This window comes from Pristis pectinata, chromosome 10 (assembly GCF_009764475.1).
Source record: "Pristis pectinata isolate sPriPec2 chromosome 10, sPriPec2.1.pri, whole genome shotgun sequence".
NCBI classification, from domain to species: Eukaryota; Metazoa; Chordata; class Chondrichthyes; order Rhinopristiformes; family Pristidae; genus Pristis; species Pristis pectinata.
In genome coordinates, this window is record NC_067414.1 from 58,891,810 (window position 1) to 58,914,962 (window position 23,153).

The 23,153-nt window shown below is 40.8% G+C and overlaps 1 protein-coding gene across 1 annotated transcript in view; it reads right to left on the reverse strand.

Moving 5' to 3' along the window:
- Positions 1–426: 426 nt before the first annotated feature.
- rab10 (RAB10, member RAS oncogene family) overlaps positions 427–23,153 on the reverse strand; it is a 45,199-nt gene continuing 22,472 nt past the window's right edge. Inside the window, exons 2-6 of the mRNA XM_052024667.1 lie at positions 21,655–21,715; positions 16,383–16,521; positions 12,300–12,389; positions 7,136–7,237; positions 427–1,613 (exon numbers count right to left, since the gene is read on the reverse strand). Of these exons, the coding sequence (XP_051880627.1) occupies positions 1,530–1,613; positions 7,136–7,237; positions 12,300–12,389; positions 16,383–16,521; positions 21,655–21,715 (476 nt within the window). The 3' untranslated portion in view covers positions 427–1,529. The remainder of the gene's footprint in view (positions 1,614–7,135; positions 7,238–12,299; positions 12,390–16,382; positions 16,522–21,654; positions 21,716–23,153) is intronic.

Below are 23,153 nucleotides of genomic sequence, written 5' to 3' on the forward strand. Positions count from 1 at the left end.
ACCAGCATAATACGCGTAAATATGCAAGCTCACAATACTCTTGCCCAAGATTCAATAATCTAACAGTAAACATCTAGAAATTGACAGTTTTAGTAATATTAGAAGTATTAAACTACAATCTCCAGTGCTGGAATGGACTGCTAATGAGATTTATTCAATTGTGTTGGTTGTCACAAGGCTTACAAATGATCCCAAAGAACTGTACATAAAGGCTAAGCACCACTATATTAGGCAAGAGCCCAGTGTAAACAAAAAACTGATTACATTGGTTACTTTGTATATTCCCTTATGTTCAGTGCAGGATAAAGAGGGTGAAAGCACTTTGCACAACAAAAAGGCTGTGCTAAATATAAGAAAACATACCCCCCCCACCGCCAAATCCAAACTTTGAAATACATTGGCCAATCCAGCAAGACAGACACTGTCTGAAATATTTCATTGTATTTAATCAGTAATCCCAAGACACAAACTTGCTCATCCATTTTAATGCAAAGCAGCCTTTTAAAAAGTATTATAGCACTACACCAATTTCAACACTTCCAAGAAAGTCTCTTCAGAAACCGCCACCCAATGAGAAATGGAAAGAGACATCTGGAGGAAGATAATCACTCTGAAGTGACTGGAAAACATCCCATTTGGCTACTTGAAAGCTGCAGGTTATCAAATTGAACCAAACAAAATTTTCAAGAGCTGAGAAAACAGATTCCAAAAAGCCAATCATAGGATACCTGGATTGCTTGGTAAATGTGATGTCCTGATATTGGCAGAGAGAATATGTTTCAGGCTGCAGAACTGCCAGCTCATCAACGTGTTATCCGATGCCTTGTTACCAAAGTACAATTATCCTAAAAGTTTTCTTCAGTGGGCCATAATTACAGAAAATGACAAGATTAAGGGAGAAATCACTAAAAATGCAGCATGACATGCATAAATAATTTTTTTGATGAAGATAAAAATGTCTGCATTCAGGAAATATTGATCAAGAAATACTGGAATTCAACACCAAAATAAAATTTTGTTTAGACATTGGCAGCTATAATGGGTTTGTATTGAAGTACATCGTAAAACAGCCAAGTGAGAACTGGTCTTCTGCCTCTGCAGTCATTCTGTTACGCCCATTTTCAAATAAGGCACAAGACAAAATCAATCCCACCGACAAAGGAAAGCAGTCTACGAGTGTCTCGAATTCCACTTTTTTGCACAAATGTACAAATTAAAAAGTACATCATACATAAGAGAAAATTCCACTGTTGTACAAAAATTTGTTAATTCTAACTTTTATTCTTATACAATTTGATGAGTTGAAACCATTGTTACTTTGATAATGAATTTAACTATAATACAACCAAATGTAGTGAGTTGAGCACACACATTTAAAATGAGACAGTGAGTCACAGACATGATTCTATACAGGTTTTCAAAGTTGTGTTTGTGAAGCAGGCAAGATGCAAGAACTAAGGTTAATGAGAATTTTGTTTTAATGGGAAAGGACATTTAGAATGCAGGAAGTACATTTCCACAGGGATCGCTCAGCTACAGCATTTCTTCAATCCTGTTCCACCACCTGTAGTGCTGATATCTACATTTTCCCTGTCCGGTTCCTTTACAGGAGTCTGGAAGTTTAAAAAAAATGTTTAAAGTAGATGTAAAAAAAACATGCAACAATCAGACATTGCAACTCTGAAGCACTGAAATTTACATCCCTTCTCACTCACAGGAACTGGTGGATTATACAGATAAAGGAAGTCGACCCAATTGATCCACCCATAGATAGTATAGTTCCCCCACCTAATTGTCTCATCTCTTAAAATGATTGAGTTTTGGCTTTAATGTTTAAAAAAAGTCAATTCTACACAGATGATCAGGGACTGAAGAGTTACATCAATTAAAATTAACCTTTCAGTAGCAAAAATCCCTGACAGTTTGACATTACATCAATGTTCCAATTTACCACATCTTTCATCAAAACCAACAGATTCCTTGTTAAAGATTACAAGTGATTCTTTTCCAGAGGGAAAAGCTGAGATTTCTTCAAACTTTCCTGAGCTCAAGTCCGAACAGAGTGTTTCATAGCTCGTTTGCACACTGCTACCATGGGTTCACCATCACAATTGACATGACTGAAATACACTCAAAATGCAGAAATTTGACAATTTCTACCATGTTTATGATTTGGTTAAAATGAGAGCATTTGGCAGCTTTGGGAAGCCTGTGCAATTTCCAACATGTGGCTCAAGTTTCTTACTTCAATTTAACGAAAAAACTTTTGAAATCATGTTATCAGGCAACAAAAAAAACTTGAGGCTTCGTGGGCTTTGCTTCAGAGGACTACAGAGCAGTTAAGTTTTTCTTTACCTTTTTATTAGGGTTTTAAGTATAAGGCTTAGTTTTTAATAAGGTTGTAATTTATTAGGGTTAGTGTTTTTATAAGGTACTTTTATAAGACCGTAAAAGTTTTAAGTGGTAGAGTGGGGGCTGGACCGCGCAGGCGCGGTGCGGGCAGTTTAAAAAGCCAACCACCATATCCAGTGGGCAGTGTCGGAGCAGGCAACGGAGTGAGAGGTAGCAGAGTGTTCTGGGCTTTGGCTCAAGGGGCTTAGGCATAAAGGGGTGAGGAAAGGTAGGTGACTTGAGTTGAGGAAGGAGTATGAGTGCAGTTTCCTGTACTGTGTCAGATGCGGGAGTTCCCCTACCTCTGGGAGGGCTACATCTGCACCAGGTGTGTTGAGCTGCAGCTCCCGAGGGACTGTTAGGGAACTGGAGATGCAGCTCGATGACCTGTCCGGTCAGGGAGAGCGAGGTGGTGATAGAGAGGAGTTATAGGCAGGTGGTCACACCGGGAACATTGGAATCAGGCAACTGGGTCACAGTCAGGAGGGGGAAGGGAAAGTGGAAGGGGAAGAGTCAGGTACTAGAGAGTACCCCTGGGGCTGTACCCCTTGACAATACGTACTCCTGCTTGAGTACTGTTGGGGGAGACAGCCCACCTGGGGGAAGCAACAGTGGCAGTGTCTCTGGCACAGAGCCCAGCCCTGTGGCTCAGATGGGTAGGGAAGGAGTGAGGAGGACACTAGTGATAGAGGACTCTATAGTTAGGTAGGCAGACAAGTGATTCTGTGGACGAAGGAAAGAAAGTCCGAAGGTAGTTTGCCTCCCAGGTGCCAGGGTCCGGGATGTTTCTGATCGCACCCAAGATATCCTGAAGGGGGAGGGAGAACAGCCAGAGGTCGTGGTACATATTGGTACCAACGACATAGGTAGGGAAAGGAATGAGGTCCTGAAAAGAGACTATAGAGAATTAGGAAGGAAGTTGAGAAGCAGCATCTCAAAAGGTAGTAATTTCCAGATTACTGCCTGTGCTAAGTGACGGTGGGTATAGGAACAGAATGAGCAGGTTAAATGTGTGGCTGAGGGATTGGAGTAAGGAGCAGGGATTCAGATTTCTGGATCATTGGGACCTCTTTTGGGGCAGGTATGACCTGTTCAAAGAGGACAGGTTGCACTTGAATCCCAGGGGACCAACATACTGGCGGGGAGGTTTGCTAAGGCTACTGGGGAGAGTTTAAACTAGAATTGTTGGGGGGTGGTATCCATACTGGAGAGACTGGGGAAGAGGAGTTTGGCTCTCAAATAGAGGCAGCTAGGAGTAAGTACCGTAGGCAGGTGATAGAGAAGGGACGTGTTCAGACAGGCTTGAGATGTGTCTATTTTAACGCAAGGAGTGTTGTGAACAAGGCGGATGAGCTTAGATAGATACTTGGAGCTATGATGTGGTGGCCATTATGGAGACTTAGATGGCTCCGGGGCTGGAATGGTTGGTTCAAGTGCCGGGTTTTAGATGTTTCAGGAAGGACAGGGGGGAGGCAAGAGTGGGGGAGTGGCACTGTTGATCAGAGATAGTGTCACAGCTGCAGAAAAGGTGGACATTGTGGAGGGATTGTCTACGGAGTCGATAACGGTGCTGGTTTTTTTTTATATATATAGGCCACCCAATAGTGACAGGGTTATTGAGGAGCAGATCCTAGAAAGGTGAGAGAATAACAGTTGTGATGGGGAATTTTAATTTCCCAAACATCGATTGGCATCTCCAGACAGTGAGGGGTTTAGATGGGGTGGAGTTTGTTAGGTGTTTTCAGGAAGGGTTCTTGACACAGTATGTAGATAGACTTACAAGAGAAGCTGTGCTGGATTTGATATTGGGTAATGAACCTGGTCAGGTGTCAGATCTCAGTGGATGAATATTTTGGTGATAGTGATCATAATTCTATCTCCTTTACGTTAGCACTGGCGAGGGATAGGAACAGACAGGCTAGAAAGGTGTTTACTTGGAGTAAAGGGAATTATGAGGCTCTCAGGCAGGAAATTAGAAAATTAAACTGGGAACAGATGTTCTCTGGGAAAAGTACAGAAGATACGTGGCAAATATTCAGGGGATATTTGTGTGGAGTTCTGCATAGACATGTTCTGATGAGACAGGGGGGTCATGACAGGATACAGGAACTGTGGTGTACAAAGGCTATAATAAATCTAGTCAAAAGGAAAAGAAAAACATACAAAAGGTACAGAGAGCTAGGTAATGTTAGAGATCTGGAGGAGTACAAGGCTAAAAGGAAGGAACTTAAGAGATTAGGAGAGCCAGAAGGGGACATGAGAAGGCCTTGGTGGGCAGGATTAAGGAAAACCCCAAGGCATTCTACAAGTATGTGAAGAGTAAGAGGATGAAATGCGAAAGGATAGGGCCTATCAAGTGCAGCAGTGGGAAAGTGTGTATGGATCCAGAAGAAATAGCAGAGGTACTTAATGAATACTTTACATCAGTAATCACCACGAAAAAAGATCTGGGGGATTGTAGTGGGGACGTACAGCAGTCTGAAAAGCTTGAGCATGTAGATATTAGAAAAAAAAGAGGTGGTGCTGAAACTTTTGGAAAGCATCAAGTTAGATAAGTTGCCGGGATCGGATGAGATGTACCCCAGGTTGCTGTGGGAGGCGAGGGAGGAGATTGCGGAGCCTCTGATGACGATGATGATCTTTGTGTCGTCCATGGAGATGGGGGAGGTTCTGGAAGATTGGAGGGTTGCGGATGTTGTTCCCTTGTTCAAGAAAGGTAGTAGGGATAGCCCAGGAAATTATAGACCAGTGAGTCTTACCTCAGTGGTTGGTAAGCTGAAGAAGATCCTGAGGGGCAGGATTTATGAACATTTGGAGAGGTATAATATGATTAGGAATAGTCAGCATGGCTTTAAGGGCAGGTCCTGCCTTACGAGCCTGATTGAATTTTTTGGGGATGTGACTAAACACATTGATGAAGGAAGAGCAGTAGATGTAGTGTATATGGATTTCAGCAAGGCATTTGATAAGGTACCCCATGCGAGGCTTATGGAGAAGGTGAGGAGACATGGGATCCAAGGGGATATTGCAGTATGGATCCAGAACTGGCTGGCCCACAGAAAGCAAAGAGTGGTTGTTGAAGGGTCATATTCTGAGTGGAGGTCAGTGACCAGTGGTGTACCTCAGGGATCTGTACTGGGACCCTTACTCTTTGTGATTTTTATAAACGACCTGGATGAGGAAGTGGAAGGGTGGGTTAGTAAGTTTGCGGATGACAGGAAGGTTGGGGGTGTTGTGGATAGTTTGGAGGGCTGTCAGAGGTTACAGAGGGACAAAGATAGGATGCAAAGTTGGGCTGAGAAGTGGCAGATGCAGTTCAACCCAGATAAGTGTGAAGTGGTTCATTTTGGTAGGTCAAATATAATGGCAGAATATAGTCTTAATGGTAGGACTCTTGGCAGTGTGGAGGATCAGAGGGATCTTGGGGTCCGAGTCCATAGGACGCTCAAAGTTGACTCTGTGGTTAAGAAGGCATATGGTGTATTGTCCTTCATCAATCGGGGAATTGAATTTAGGAGCTGTGAGGTACTGTTGCAGCTATATAGGTCCCTGGTCAGACCCCACTTGGAGTATTGTGCTCAATTCTGGTCGCCTCAGTACAGGAATGATGTAGAAGCCATAGAGAGGGTGCAGAGGAAATTTACAAGGATGCTGCCTGGAATGCAGGGCATGCCTTATGAAAGCAGGTTGAGGGAACTCGGCCTTTTCTCCTTGGAGTGACGGAGGATGGGGGGGACCTGATAGAGGTGTATAAGATGAGAGGTATTGATCGGGTAGATAGTCAGAGGCTTTTCCCCAGGGCTGAATTGGTGGCCACAAGAGGACATAGGTTTAAGATGCTGGGGAGTAGATATAGAGATGTCAGGGGTAAGTTTTTTTTACTCAGAGTGGTGAGTGCGTGGAATGGGCTGCTGGAAATGGTGGTGGAGGCTGATACGATAGGGTCTTTCAAGAGACTGTTAGATAGGTACGTGGAGCTGAGTACAGTAGAGGGCTATGGGTAAGCCTAGTAATTTCTAGGGTAGGGACACGTTCAGCACAGCTTTGTGGGCCGAAGGGCCTGAATTGTGCTGTAATTGTTCTGTGTTCTAACATAACAAAATACTTATTTCCTCAACATTTAAAAACATTACTCAATTTAAGAGTGAGAAACCGATTTAATTAATAAAAGATCAGATTATCAAACATCTCCACTCCACAAATGTCTCACTGAAAATGTCTTCAACCACACTGAACCAGTTATTCATTTCATTATTGTGCACAATAGGTGTTAAGTATTGGAAAAATTTAAACATGCACTCCCAATAAACTTGCTGAGTGAGTCACAAAAGCTTGCCACATTATGGGATCTGTGAGGGGCTGGCTTCAAAATCAACATTTTAAACAGCAAAGACAGCAGAATCTTGATTAAGTTTACTTAATTTAAAATTCAATGTTTTCCAGGTTAACCTATTTCATCACAAATGCATTCATTTTTAATCACAAGGTTGTTTTGATAACCAATATTTGATTCTGGAAAAAAAATTCAATTTCTGATATGCAAGCAGACCAAAATTAAGTGAAGAGTGAGCAGAGTGTAGTCACAGGTTACATTTCCTTCTACTTTGATAGTTTTGGCAGTTAAGTTCTTTGCACTTTTAGTTGACTAATTTTATTTAACAAGTTCACCAATCATTCAAAATGAAAGACTTCCAAATTAGCTTTGAACTAAAACCAATGACAGATGGCCTTTCCTGAAAGTTACCTTTTGAAGTATGTCTTCTGCTAATGTGAGGAATGCTTTCTCAATGTTGATATTAGCTTTTGCACTTGTCTCAAAAAACCTAATTGCATGTTCTCTGGCAATCTGGAATGGAACAAATAGCCAAGTTATTTATAGATTAGCAGAAAGCATGTTAAAATTTAGAAGACTGCATTGCTTTTGTTGACAAAGTCATAATATATTTCACCATGCACTTACACACAAACCTGGAAAATATCATCATATTACTAATGCTTTAGTGTTAAGTCTCAAGATAACTTAAAAAGCAGAATCATCCCAAACTAAACAAAGCACTAAGTAATAACACCAAGCATATTTAACACACGAATTTTGCCCTCACAAGCACCAATTTGTTTAAGAATCAATATGCTACCAGAGAGCCAGTCCTGGAATTCAGTAAAACATGAGGATGGGCAGTGAAGTCTGTGTGTTTCACACCAGTATCTATTTGTAATACCCTAATCAAGACAGTCCACTGCTCTTTTTCCAGTATTCCTAATATTACATATATTTGCTTGCATTCCAGAGCAAATGTGCACAATTCATTTTCATTCTTGCAATCCAGAAAAATGGTTAAATTTAGTGCTGATCAAAAGGCCAGAATTGGTGAGTGAACTGAACACAGGTAGGGTGAATCTCAAATTTTTAAAAACAAAGATTAAGGATGAGTGTTTTAAACAAAACTTTACTAAGCCAAATGGACACATGGAGTAGGAGTTTTAGACGATTCTATGATGCAGAAAATTCAAGTGGGAGGGCAAACAGAAGTCGTTGCACATGTTGGTACACACAACACAGCTAGAACAAGGGATTAGGTTCTGCAGAATGAGTATAGGGAGTTAGGCAAGAAGTAGAACCGAGGGTATTGATCTCTGGATAACTCTCGGTACCACGTGCCAGCAAGGTCAGAAGTTGAAAGATGGGTCAGAAGTAGAAAGACAAGCCAGATGAATTAGTGGCTGATGAGCTGGTACAAGGGGCAGGGATTTAGGTTCTTGGACCATTGGGATCTCTTCTGGGGTAGAGGCAACTTGTACAAGAGGGACAGGTTGCACTTGAACCACAAAGGGACCAACATCCTTGCAGGGAAACTTGCTAATGCTACATGGAAGGATTTAAACTTGATTGGCAGTGGGTGGGACTGAGCAGGAACAAGTCACAGGATAAAGTAGCCATCAGCAAGAGCAAATTTACTAATCAGAATTGGCAGGGGCACAGTGAAGGCAGGGAAAGGAATAACCAGTTAAACTGCATTTATTGAATTCAATGCACAAGGTTTAACAAGAGAGGTGGGTGAACTCAAGAGTATGGATTCGCTCTGAAGACTGGGATGTTATAGCCACAACAGAAACTTGGCCAAGGACAGGACTGGCAGCTCAATGTTCCAGGATACAGATACTACAAGTGTTAGAGCTACAGGTAAGTGAGGAGGGAGTGTTGCTTTTCTGATAAGGGAGGAAGTAACAGCAGTACTTGGAGATGACATTCTTGGGAGATCATTCAGTGAGGCCATATGCATAGAACTTAGAAATAAGGGGAGGATCTATAAACCCAACCCACCCACCCCCCAAAATAACCAGCAGGAACTTGAGGAGCAGGTGTGTAGAGAAATTGCTCAGTTTTAAAAACAATAGGGTTGTATTAGTGGGAGATATTAATTTTCCCCCAGGTATTGACTGGACTACCCAGGGTGTTAAGGGCCTGGATGGAGTGGCATTTGTGAAGTGTCCAGAGAAGTTCCTGAGTCAATATATAGAGGGCCCTATTCAGGACAGTGCAATACTGGACCTCCTCTTAGGGAACAAGGCAGGGCAAGTAACTGAAGTGGCAGTCAGGGAGCACTTTGGTTGCTCTGGTGATTATAATAATAATTCTGTTCGTTTTAAAACAGTGACAGGAAAAGATAGGACAGGTCCACAGGTTGGGGTCCTAAACTGGAGCAGGGCTAATTTTGGGGGAAATTAGGCAAGATCTAGCAGAGGTTAGTTGGATGAGCCTGTTTGAAGGGAAAAGAACAAATGGGAAGTGGGAGGCTTTCGAGAGTCCAGGAGTAGCATGCTCTTGTTGGGGTGAAGGGTAAACCTGGCAAGTTTAGGGAACCTTGGCTGACGAGAGATATGGAGGCTCTGGTCAAGAAAAAGGAAGCATACATTGGGGTTTAAGGAGGTCGGGGACGAGTGAATGTCTTGATGACAATAAAAATATTAAGAATACTCGAGGGGGAAATCAGAAGGGCAAAAGTGGGTATGAGATGGATCTGGCAGGTAAGGTAAAGGAAAATCCTGATGGTTTCAAAAAGCAAAAAGAGTGGCTACGGAGAGAGTAGGTCCTCTCAGAGATCAGTAGGACCACTTGTGTTTTGAGCCACAGGAGATTGGTGGGATTTTTAAACAAACATTTCTCCTGTCTTTACTGACAAGGTCCCCGCATGGTAGGCTGGTCTGGAAGGTTAAGGCCGATGGAATCCAGGGAGAGCAAATTAGGTGAATTCAAAATTGGCTTGGAGGCAGGAAGCAGAGGGTGGCAGTTGAAGCTTGTTTCTCAGAATGGAGGCCGGTGACTCATGGTGTGCCACAGGGGTCGGTGTTGGGACCCTTGTTATTTATATAAATGATTTGGATGCAAATGCTCAGGGCTTGATCAGCAAGTTTGCAGATGACATGGAATAAGGAGGTGCTGTTGATAGTGAAGGTTATTGTAGATTACAGGGGAACCTCGATCAGTTAGGGACATGGGTCAAGGAGTGGCAAATGAATTTCAATAGAGAAATGTGAAGTGATGCATTTTAGAAAATCAAACCACCATAGGACTTGTATATGAATGGTAGGGCACTAGAGAGTGTAATGGAACAGAGGGACCTGGGAGTACAAGTGCATAGTTCATTGAAAGCACCGTCACAGGTAGACAGTGAAGAAGGCAGCGTTTAGTATAGGAGTTGGGACATTACGTTGCAGCTGTACAAGTCATTGGTGAAGCTGCACTTGGTGTACTGTATACAGTTTTGGTCACTGTTATAGCAAAGATGGTTAAACTAGAAAGAGTGCAAAAAAGATTTGAGGATGTTGCCAGGACTAGAGGGCCTGAGTTATAGGGAGAGTTTGGCCGGACTAGGTCTTTATTCCTTGGAGTGTAGGTAAGTGAGAGGTAATCTTACAGAAGTTCTCTTAAATGAGGGGCATAGATAAGTTGAATGGTAGCAGTCTATTCCCCAGGGTAGGGGAGTCCAAAACTAGGGGCCATAGATTTAGGGTGAGAGGGGAAAGATTTAAAAGGGACTTGAGGGGCAACTTCTTCCACACAGAGGGTGGTGAGTATATGGAACAAGCTGCACACAGAGGAAGTGGTTGAGATAGGTACAATAGTATCATTTAAGAACCATTTAGATAGGTACATGCGGGGCAGGGCTTAGAGGGATGTGGGCCAAATGCAGCAAACTGGGACTAGATGAGCAGGCACCATGGTCAGCATGGACTCACTGGGCTGAAGGGCCTGTATCTGTGCTGTATTGCTCCATGACCTCGTCAAGGAGGGTAGAACAAAGCCAACCAGAAGTGCCTCGACCAAGTTTTGTGCTAACAAACACATTATCAAGGCTTTCAGAAAAAAGTGTTGTGACAACAGCATTGGACCATTAAAAAAAGAGGTGGAAGTGCCACTTGAAAGATAGTGGCTCCAATAGTGTAGCATCTTTCTCAGAGTGGGCTAAAGCATCAGTTTTGGTGGTATGAGTGAGTCTCGGGGTCAAGTACAATTACCAAGTTTGCAGGTGGTTTTACTTGACTGCTAAGGAAACGGATCCTTATCTGCATCCATGCTTAATGTCAAACCAAGGAGCCACTGTCCTCAAAAGGAGAAGTCAGGAAACCACGTGCCAGTTCTCATTGGTAGATCAGAGGTGGAGAGAGTAAGCAGCTTCAAATTCCTGGTTGTCAGCATCCCAGACGACCTGTCCTGGGCCCAGCACAAATGCAATCACAATGAAGGCACACCAGCACCTCCATTGTCTTAGAAGCTCAATTAGATTTGGCATGTCATCAAATACTGACAAACTTATATAGATGCACTGGTTCATCATGGGCACAGCCCTCCTCAGCATTAGCAGCATCTATAGGAAGCACTGCCTCCAGAAGGCAGCATCAATCATTTAGGATCCTCACCATCCAGGTTATGCCCTCTTCTCGCTGCTGTCAGGCAAGTGGTATAGAAACCTGAAATCCCATACCATGAGGTTCAGGAATTTCGAACAACCATCAGGTTCTTGAACAGAGCTGCACAATCCTAATCCTACCTCAATGAAACACTACGGACCACCACTTGCACTACCATGGACTTGTCTGATGGTGCAAAAAGCCTCATTTTTGCACAGTATAATTTAAGTCTTGTATAATTTTACTATCTGTACCTGCATGCCTGTGATGCTGCTGCAAGTTTTTCCTTGTACCTGTGCACAAATACAGTCAGGTATATGACAAAAAACTCAACTTGTCAGCACTCATACGCAGCCTCTGCACACTGATTTGATGGTTCACTCCACAAAAGACTGGTATCATCACTGCTCAAGGGTTCAAATCAGGTTCCTAGCACTGCAGCATCCATTCAGTGAGCCTTTTTAAAGCACAGGCTGTACATAACTGTCAGTGTTCAGACTCCAGGATCAAGTGTCAAAAGCATTCTGTGGGGTAGTACTAAGCAGGGTACCAGTCTAAAATACCCCAGCCAATTTATGCACAAGGTCACAAAAGCAGATCCAATTTAATTTGTCATTTGTCAAGTTTTTAAATCGTGGCCTGGATCAAAAGATAAATGGACTCATCTTAAAAAATGACATAAATAGTATGGCTTTCCCTTAGTACCGAACAAAATTGCAAGACAAAATTATATGTTTGCCTCGGGGGGAAGGGGGGAGGAGCAAAGGAGGGTGGGAGAGACAGGAAATGACAGCCTCCCAATGAGCAATTTCTACCTAAGGTTAAGCAAACATTTTGAAATAGACAGACATGTGACAGTGGACCATATTAAGTGTATTTGTGCAGATCATGCTATTGGCTGATGGGAGTTCAACCCCACCCGCTTTTTAAAATCATGCATATAGTTAATTTTCATCTTGTTTTGTCTTTTAAGCAAAGGAAAACGTCAAAAAATTTACCTGCTCTCCTTTAGATTTCGGCACCACTCGTTTGTCTTCCATGTCACATTTGTTGCCTAGTAACATCCTCTCTACATCTTCATTCGCATGCTTAAAAAGATTTGATTCATGTTATTGAGTTAGTGAACTTCGAGGGTAACCTGTTAATTCAAATCTTGATCCAATGCACATCAACAGCACAACTCAAATTTTGCTACCATACTAAAAAGGGTTAATAATAAAACTGAAATCATTCAGACCCCTGCCACTTGGCAAAGCTACCAATCAGCAAGCCACCCACATTTTCCCATCTCTAAAATGGCAGACTTGGCAGAAAACAAGTCAGCTGCTGCACGCAATAGCTTTCAGCTACTTTTATGCACCATGAATCAAGATGGGACACAAATAAAATGGAAACTGAAATATAACATTAGATACTTTTAAAAATCTTAAGCACAAAACTAAAATTCTAATTCTCAAATTGTACATGTCACTTGGGTTTTGGAAACTTGTACTGCTATTAGTAATTAGTCTTTGCAAAAGCAGTAAGTTGCATCTTGGAGACTGTAGTTTAACACAAAGGAATAAGTATCATTTGTACAAATATTCTGCCTGGTCGTCAACCTAGGGAACTAATCAAGATACATTTTCTTTGTGCTCAAGGATCTGAGGGACAAAAAAAAAATCAATTTCACCAAACATTTTTTTGGAAGAGATGACCAGACCATGTGCTTTTCACCACAGAGTTCCTGTGGCCCAAGACAATCAAGGAATTTTGAAGTGTATTGCATGACTGTATTGAATAGGCAAACAGATTAATGTGGTAACTGTTGGATGAGACACCAAGTGGATGTGGCAAATGGGCATGTGTTGAGGGCAGCCAAGTGCAAGGATACATCATGGTCACAATTAGATATCTCAGAGGTTTCTGCTCTCTTCTTCCCAGATGGCAGAGACAAGTTTGTAAATTTGTCATTGAAGTTCCTTTCTGCCAAGCTTTGGAATTTAAACAATTAGACCTTTCACTAAAAAGGTCAAGTACTCAGTTGACAGGTACTTTTCAATTTGTCAATCTGGGGCAATAACAAGACTGGACAAGATAGTTTGCCAAGGCAAGGAGTCAAGGACACTCAAGCGGAGTTGTGATTGAAGCATTTCTTTCAGCAAGCAGTAACTGCCTCTTGATCAATTCTAATTCTCCCCTGTTCTTGGTTCTAAAGGGTGGGCCCTTGGAATTAGGTGATCCTTCCATGGTTATCAGTAATTTGAGGACCTACTTTGATTTTGCACCCACCATTCATTCTTCTAAGTTTTCCTACTGGCTTCAGTTTTCAGGTGCTTGTAGATTTTTTTTTCCTTGACTTGGCTGCTTAGAAATTCACTTCTATCTTGCACTTCCTGCATGGGTCTACAACAAACCCAACCCCAGGGTAATCTGCCTCACTGCAATATTGCATCACAGCTCCAATAAACTTGCTGCTGGACTAAAGCTAATGTGCAGGATAAGTTGGAAACTGTTCAATCTACATCACCTCCATTGCAGGACAGATGACACGTAAAGATGCAAAGGCACCAAGCTCCAAGTCACTGTCAACTCTTACAATGAAGAGAGAGAGAGAATGAGTCTGACCAAATAGAACTCCAATAATCCACTATACAATAGTTTCAAAATCTCAAATGATTCTGCATACACTTTATTGGGTACTGATTCCACAGCTCCCATTAAGAGTCTGGGGACCTGGCTCCTGCTCTTCCATTAACACTAGGTTCACTAGAATGTTATACTACTGTATAACACTAACTCAATTAAATGGGTCAACATCAGTTCCAAAATTCTGCTAGTTCAGTCCCAAAGTCCTAAGTGTGCCAAGTTTACTTTACCAGTAAAACAGTGGTTATCTACCAACCTGTCCCTGCTGTGTACACCACACCTACCACCAATCTATCAACACATCAACTATTCAGGCCCATGACACTAAAAATGGACCGAATTTCCATAGCCCAGGAACCACCCCTCAATATAAGCAAACATGAATGATAAGTCACCATCTTCAGTGAACTAGATCAAGAACTGAAACAGTCTGAAAAGCCCATGATCTACATACAAGTGATCACTGCACTCGGACTACCAAAGCACCCACACAGTTTCCACAGCTTCACTGGAAGGTTAAGCATACCTATTTCACCATCCTTTCCCAAGCCAACATTCCTGCCAATGACACAGCTGGTTCTGAAGGGCAGGCTGTATTGCTCACATTCCCTTTGGACAGCTTTCTATACATGGCAGCTTTCTTCCCATTTGTTTTAAAGATAGCCCCAGTTTGACTTTTCTACAAAGATATCACGTCTATCCTTGTCAACTCATTCACAGTTTTAAACATCTGACATCACCATTCAAACTTCCCTTGAAAATAAAAGTCACTGCCTCAATTAGAATTGTCATTACAGATTATTTCTTCACTTTGCATTGCAGTTCCACAACCTTTCAACGGTCAGAAATGAGTATCCAATCTTCAAAGTAACATGCATGCTCTGGGACTATTGCATTCTCAATTTAATGCTATTAGGATTTCAGGGTACATAAAATGATACCTGATATTACAAAACAACCACAACTTTAATGGTGATTACCATCATCAATTGTTCAACTAATCGAAACAAATAACCATGAATTGTGAATCGCTACAAATTTAGATGATTTGCACTGCCATTTCAAAAATGAAGTTTTTTCCTTCAACTTGGATGACTGCATGCATTTGCACCTTCAATATCCAATGAAAAGTTAGAGTCAGTAGGTATTACACACATTCCATTTGCTGATGTGATCATTAATACAATGCAAATCAAACCTTCAGCATCAGAAATGCCACAGTTTGAATTACATGTTCAGTCTTCTCGTTGAAAAATGCCACAAACTTAAAAATTCAGAGTCCCTTGGGCATATTTAATTCACTTGTTCCTTCAAACCAGGAACTTCAAACTTAACATTTCATAATTAAAAAAAGTAACATTAATTAATTGCATCATTCACGTGCCCCAAGGCCCTTTTCATACTATTTGCAGCTTGAACTTCCCAAGCATAAAGATCAAGGGACAAAGCAGCTCTTCGATGTGCTATTTAAACTTTCTGCCTCAACAATAAAGTCATTTTTCAATTTCACTTGCCTGTCTTTGTGCTATCCAAAGCCTTTGAAAAATATATTGCATACCAAAATTTGGAACGGTAATGGTCTGCAAGTTGTAAAAAAAACTTGCAAATTATAATAAACTTGCAAGTCATGGCAGGAGACTGTATCCAAGTCATTTAATATCAAAAGTGATTAATAATGAACCCCAAGAAAATACAACTGTCCCCTTCCAGCCCAAAAATTACCCAGCTATTCACATTTTTGCTTCCCCCCAGCCCATTTAAATTGGTAAATTGGTTTATTATTGTCACCTGTACTGAGGTACAGTGAAAAAGTTTGTTTTGCATGCCACCCGTACAGATCATTACATCACATCAGTACATTGAGGTAGTACAAGAGAAAAGCAAGAACAATGCATAATAGTGTTAACACTCACAGAAAAAGTGCAGTGCAAACAAATAAGGTGCAAGGCCATGACACAGTAGATTGTGAGGTTGAGAGTCCATCTTATTATAACAAGGGCACTGTTCAAAAGTCTTATAATAGGATAGAAGCTGTCCTTGAGCCTGGTGTAATGTGCTTTCAGGCTTTTGTATCTTCTGCCCGATGGGAGGGGGAACGAGAGAGAATATCCAGGGTAGGTGGGGTCTTGGATTACGTTGGCTGCTTTACCGAGGCAGCGAGAATTGTAGACAAATGGAGGGGAGGCTGCTTTCCATGTGCTGAGCTGTGTCCACAACTCTCTGCAGTTTGTGGTCTAGGGCAGAGCAAATGGTATACCAAGTCATGATGCATCCAGATAGGATGCTTTCTGTGGTGCACCTATTAAGGTTAACCGTCACCAATTTTTATAGGATGCTTTCTTTGGTGCATCTATCAGGATGCACAGTAGAGAATTTCAGCTTAGGTCAACTAAATAGAGACATGTTTCTTCATATGACAAGTTGTTAAAAAAATAAACTAACTCCTTTCTTACCTCATCTATGTTCCTCAGCCATTTGCTGATGTTTTCAAAGCTTTTTGCATTCGTGATGTCATAGACTAGCATGATTCCCATTGCTCCCCTGTAGTAGGAAGTGGTAATGGTGTGAAATCGCTCCTGTCCTGCTGTATCCCTTCAAAACAAAACAATTAAAAATCTGATTAAGACTGAAATCTTGATGAACCATACAATTTCAGTCAATGCCCTTGGTTTTGAAGAAATTTAAAGCATTATAGTAGGATTTCAGGTTTAATTACAATCTGAACATTTCGATTCATAAAATTGCTTTAGCACAAGATCAGGCCATCTGGCTCAAGTCAAGAGCAGCACTGAGTAATACCGGTCCTATTCCCTTGCAAATTATTTTCAAGTTTTTAAAAAAAAATTAATCAAATGATTATGATCTGGAATTCAATGCAAGGGTGGTGGAAACAAAATAAGAAAGTTGCCTTCACATAACAATGTTTTGCCCAAAACTTAAAATTATATCCCTTGATCCTTCAAATATCTGCTAATGGCAGCAATGTCCCCAAATTCACCCCATCTAAACAAGTCATGATCTTGTGTCAAATCTTCAATCCTCTTCATTCCCCAAGTGAAACCCCATACCCAGAACCATTCAAATAAATCTTCACTGCAGCCTCAAGGACCTTCATATCCCTAGAGTCAGGTTACCACAATGTGATGCCATATCACAATTGTGATCCAACTAATGTTTTGTACAAGTTCAAAATAACTTGCTACTTTAAAATTCTATGCTTGCATTCACAAATCACAGGATCCCATTTGCTTTTCCAACCTTGCTCTGCCATACTGAAGAATTTAAGCACATTTGTCCAGACTCCTATTTGGCAGAATGATTTGCACCAGCACAAATTCCAGAATGTTGCGTGGATGTCTCTTACACTGCAAGTCAAATGACTATATAAACTAAATTTTGTCATGGCAAAATGAGAAAAAACAGAAATTGGATTGGAAATGCTGGCATTTGTCACCTGTGTCAGGAAAGAGCAATTAGCAAATTAAGAGATGGTTGGAATAGTGAAAAACAACCGAAATCAATCAAAATTATGTATGATGCTGGCCAAGACAATGGGAAGGACAAAGACTTTACTCAACAGATATCGAATAACAAGTGACTAAAATGGACGACAACAGGCACCAATGTTTGCTAATGAAACAGGTGTCTCGGCGTTGCTTAGAAATTAGAACAAGACCTTACTTTTCATTAACTACAGAGTTTACAGGAACTTTACTATGCTTAGCTTCAGCCAACTGTCTGAATAAATTTTGACAACCCTGCATATGGTCAGATTGTATATTGTTTTAAGAGAGCCTGAATTTGAGAGCTTCAATTTCTCTACTCAGTATTTAAGCTATTAGTAAAATTTTGTAAAAGTCTAAATTCTAGCACATGGGAATCAATACATTGGCCATATTGCAATTTCAGTTAACTTGCATGGGAAAGCAGCTTCAACTTGACCATGCTGGCCACCAAATTCCTCAAGCAGGCAATTCTTATACATTCACACACCAATGCACAAAACCTGGGCAAATGTGATTATCCTAATGTAGTTAATACTTCAAGCTGAGAAACCACATTGATGTATAGTGATAATGCATTGTGTCCTTCCAAAATATATAAAGAAATGACAACCTTTCTGGTCTCCCACATTCTAACTTACAAACAATCTGTATGCTGAGGACCACCAAGACAAAAGTCTCATCTGTAGTCCTTGGTCATTGATCTGACTGAACTAGCCTAGTAATTTATAAGGTAGGGACACGTTAGGCACAACTTTGTGGGCCGAAGGTCCTGAATTGTGCTGTAGGTTTTCTAAGTTTCTACATAACCAGTGGCCTCAGCTCCAGCAACCCAATGTTAACCTCAGTAGCTGTGATGGAGTTTGCACATTCTCCCTACAACTTTGTAGTTTTCCTCAAAGTGTTTCAGTTTCCTCCCATATCCCAAACTTGTTCTGGCTGGTAGGCTGCTGTCAATTTGAGCCTGAACATTTAATGATTCAGCATCAGCTGATAAAGCTCAAAGAATTTCCTTAGCCTTAAGCAGTGACACCATATATTAAGACAACACCCAAGAATTCTAGGCTCAAAATGTGCAATAGCCTCATAGCTTCATCAACCGAAGGATCGTAAAAATGTTGCATATTTCAGACACATTTCCCATCCAGCATGATCAAAGCAAACTGCAGAAATCACATGCAGTGAACCCTCACTGCACCACTTCTCCTGGAGACCAAAACCCTGAAAGTTTGAGTTTTTGTAGTAAGAGTTCCTTACTCTCCCCAACCTTGTTGTAACTGGGCCAACATTCCACCAGCCTCCTTAATTTCTTGTTGTATTTGTGTGCTCCTTACACAATTATACCCAGATGTGTCTGAACACCAACATTTAATGTTCACTCTAGCGTGACAATGATTTAAGTTTTGTTGATATCACTTCATGTTATCCCACCTACTTTTCTATGCCATTCACTTCATATTCTTTAGCATATTATGTGAAGAGGCATAAAGTGTTAAGGCAGACACAAAAGTTGTTTAACATTTGACGTTTCCTCATTTGTTGCAATTTCTATCTCTGCCAAGGGACCAATATCTACTTTGCTACTTTCAATAATTGTTAAAGCTCTTAAAACTGCATTTGTCTTTCTCCCTGCATCACTGTCACCATTGTTTCCAAAATTCTCTAATGCTTAAGTGTTGTGAGAAATCCACATGGCTGTCACGTGACAGTAACAACACTGACCCCCACTGACCAGAGGACAGCATTGCTCCTCAGATCAGAAATTATACCACAATCAAGGTGCAGCTCCACCCATCCCTCAGGTGAGAGTACCTTGTGTCTCTGAACTTGCCTGACCATTGGCTCCTTTAAATCACAACAGTGAGGCTCCACCCAGCCTCCTAGCACCATAAAAAGGGCTGCAATCCCCTAGCCCTTCCTCTTTTGATGACCCCAGGAGTAGTGAAACAACACTGCAGAGATCACTGGTAAGATTACATCACCATGTGGTTTGGGAGTATTTCATTCAGATTCCAGGCAGTCTTATGGCCAATGCTAGTGTGGGTCAAGCATTGAAGTATTATATCCTGAAGTTGTACATTGTTATTGTGTGCATCAGCGTGTGTGTGAATCTTATCCCAGTTGCGATTTCCCCTTCACGTTCGTGGTCTCCTGTGTGTATGTGAGTGTGTGTGTGTGTTCCCATCCATTCTGTTCCCATGTTTGCCTTTGGACACAAGCTTTGGATATCAAAACTAGTTTAATCACAGAGTCCTTGATCCTTAAGGCTGAAAAGAACCATTTCACACAATAAGTCTACCACTGTCTCAGTTTGAGCTTTCACAATACCTAACTTTCCTATACTGTACTATGGCCTTGTTTAATGTTTCACAAAATTTCTCATTTGAACATTCACCCAGATACTAGTGCATTGCCTAAAGCCCTAGCTATTTGTCAGGACACATCCTGGCACGATTGCAGTGAAGCCCATTCCAACAGAACAGCTTTTAAGTACAGTGCCAGTGAAGAATCTAACCCACTTTTCCCAAACATGCATTCACTCTAACCTGTTTGATCCTCTGCCAAGTTTAGTGCAACTTGGTCAGCAAGCCAGATGATTATGATCTTTGTGGCTCAGATTGTTAATTTTGGTACCAGTTGCCCATATCCCCCTGGGAGAACCTTAGTTCTACCGACACTGTTGCCTCCCTACAAGGACTAGATAGACTCCTTGGCACTCCAGCCCTCTGGATTTCCATCCTCAACCACCCTGGGAAAACACATCAATAACACTGAGGTCACACTGGCAACTGTAAAGACCATCCATCCTGACTATATTTTCACTTTCCACAATCTCAATTCTCACTCCCTGCTGCAAAATAGGAAAGGCCCATCTACCTCATACTAAATGAAATTTTATTTATACCATGCTCAAATGCAGTTTACACTACAAGTTCAAGAGAACAACAGGGTGATAAATCATTGCTTCTGAATGAAGTATGGAAAAAGATTATGGCTTATAAATGATTCTCAAAAGAGTTGGGGCTTGAGAGAGCATTTCTACATGTGAGGGGAAAGATGATTGAAGTTTCTCCCTGAAGGAATGGTTTAAAGTACTCAGATAAATATACAAACCAAAATCACTTTGGCAGAATACCCAAATCAATTCTATCCCCCAAATTAATACATGGGGGGAAAAGGTGGGAAAGAAATTTGCTGTTTTGAGTTCTGATTGCTGCTTCGTAAACAGCCTCATTTACTGCGAATGCAAGAAAACTTCCTGATTAAGCATGTTGTGCATTTTAAAAATATTACAATGTCTTTCAGTGTTCTGCCCTTGTAGGAAGGAAACAATACACCTTATTTCTTCCATAAATAAAAAGAATTTATATTAACAAACTGCTAATGCTAGCAATACAGATCCATCCATCCTCAGTCAGCATATGAAAAGAACAAAAGGTAGGTCAGGAAGCAATGTTCGGCACAATGGACTTGCCTTGTTGCAAATGTAACTTGCAGGAATTCACGAATTTATATTCACAGAACATTGAAGCAGGTATACTAGAGAAACAAAGGACTGCAGATGCTGGAATCCAGATGAAAAACAATGCTGGAGGAACTCAACAGGCCAGGCAGCATCCAAGGAGAGAAGCAGGCGGTCAACATTTTGGGTCAGGACCCTTTCAGGACTGAAGATAGGAAAAGGGGAAGCACAATATATAGGAGGGAAAAGCAGAGCAGTGATAGGTGGTCAAAAGAGGGGAGGCAGGGTGGGCACAGGTTGGTGATAGGTAGATACAGTTAAGAGATAGTGATAGGCAGGTGCAAGAGAGGAGCTGAAAGCAGGGAGAAGACCCATCCCCCAGTGGATCTGCTTTTTAATTATCCAGGCTTGCTTATTTCTAAGGAATAATGTCTTGAACACTTTAAACTCAAAGAAATCAGTGAATCAAATCTGCATGCAACACCAACATTTTGAAAGAAATGCACTGAATGGCAGCTGTTTCTGAAGTCAGTGTTGATGGACTGAGGAATACAGGAGATTCAGCCTTTCAGTTCTATTTGAGATGCACACCATGTAATAACCTCCAACATAAAGCTATTGCAATCATAAGTGACATTGTTTAGGAAGGATATTTAAGAATTTCAACAAGAACTTGAAAGAACAACCAAACCACAAAAAATCTGCACAGGTTTTCATGGAGCACTTGCATCTTTCAATCCATAAAAAGATTCACCTTACCATATCTGCAATTTGATCTTCTTTCCATGTAGTTCCACTGTTTTGATTTTAAAGTCAATTCCTGAAATTAAAGAGAAGTATTTTAACATGTGATCTAGTTACTTAGGCCAGAATCTTGATCAAAATCACACTTCAACACTTTCCCCTTAATGTAGGCAAATCAGCACAAGTCCTAGGTATAGACATGCAAAAGATATTGACAAACTTAATTCAGATCTGCAGCAAATCTGATCTGAAATTTGAGTTTTTGAAATTATGGAATCAGAACTTAAGGTATCTTCATCTCAAAATACAAATGACTCTAGGCTAGAATTCAGGTTAATTTATGGTTAAAGATCAAGTCCACAAATTTGGTAAACAACCAATGTGAATTTCATGAAGATCACTTCAAAAATTAGTTCAGCAATGATTACAGTTTTGATATAGGTCATACATTGCTTGAAAAAAATGCATAACTTGTAAGTGAGAGAAGGGAGAGGGAAGAAATATAGTTAAGTTTAATACCTTTTGTCTTTAGACATTAATCTTGTCTATCAATTCATGGTAGCAGAACTCTGCTGTTGCAATTTTTTTTAAAAGAGCTATTCATGGATAATTAGTTACACAGTATGAATTCAAGTATAACCAAAATATTTAAGGAAAAAAAAATCAGAATACACCATATCATGAACCAGATGATCAAGAATTACCTGCCAAGCATACATGTGAAGTTCTGTGTGACTCAAGGTTTCAATTTCAGGAACAAGAAACAGGATTCAGCATCCAATTCAGATTTTGAAGTTTAATTTGTCCCATGCTTATTCATGAACCATCAGCTCAAAATAGACCAAATTTAAAAATATACATGAAGGTAGGGCACAGGAAAAGGCAAACCAAATCATTCGGCTATTACTTGCTTCAATATAAACTAAAGTGATATCTTACACTGCTACTCAAAAGGTCAACAAACCTAATCATTCATAATTTTTCAGCTAAACTAATATGTGAACCTCCACTTGAGGAAGAATGTGTTTTGCTTACTGCCGACTTCGCTCCTGAAATAGAGATGAACACAACTTATTTTGTAACAGTCAGCATTAAATCAATCCATGACTTGTGCAATATGAATCCCAGCTGTGTGAGCAAACTGCATTTGCAACTACTTCATTATATAGAGAATGGCAGAACATTTTACAACACATTACATGCAACATCATAACCACATCAGCAGGTAAACATTAAAGTATGATATGGTTCACACTTCATGGCTGCAGCTCAATTTCAGATTTGACAGTGGTTTTAGGTGATTTTATTCTTTAGTTACGTGCAACACAGACAGTGGCAACGCTTAAGAGCAGAACTTTAAATCAAACTGTCAGTTTCCCCTCTGCCATCAGATTTCTAAATAGTCCATGAACATAACCCTGTTATTCCTCTTTTGCACTAATTTTTAACAACTTAAGTAATTTTGGGTCTTGCACTGTACTGCTGCCACAAAACAAATCTCACTGCGTATGTTA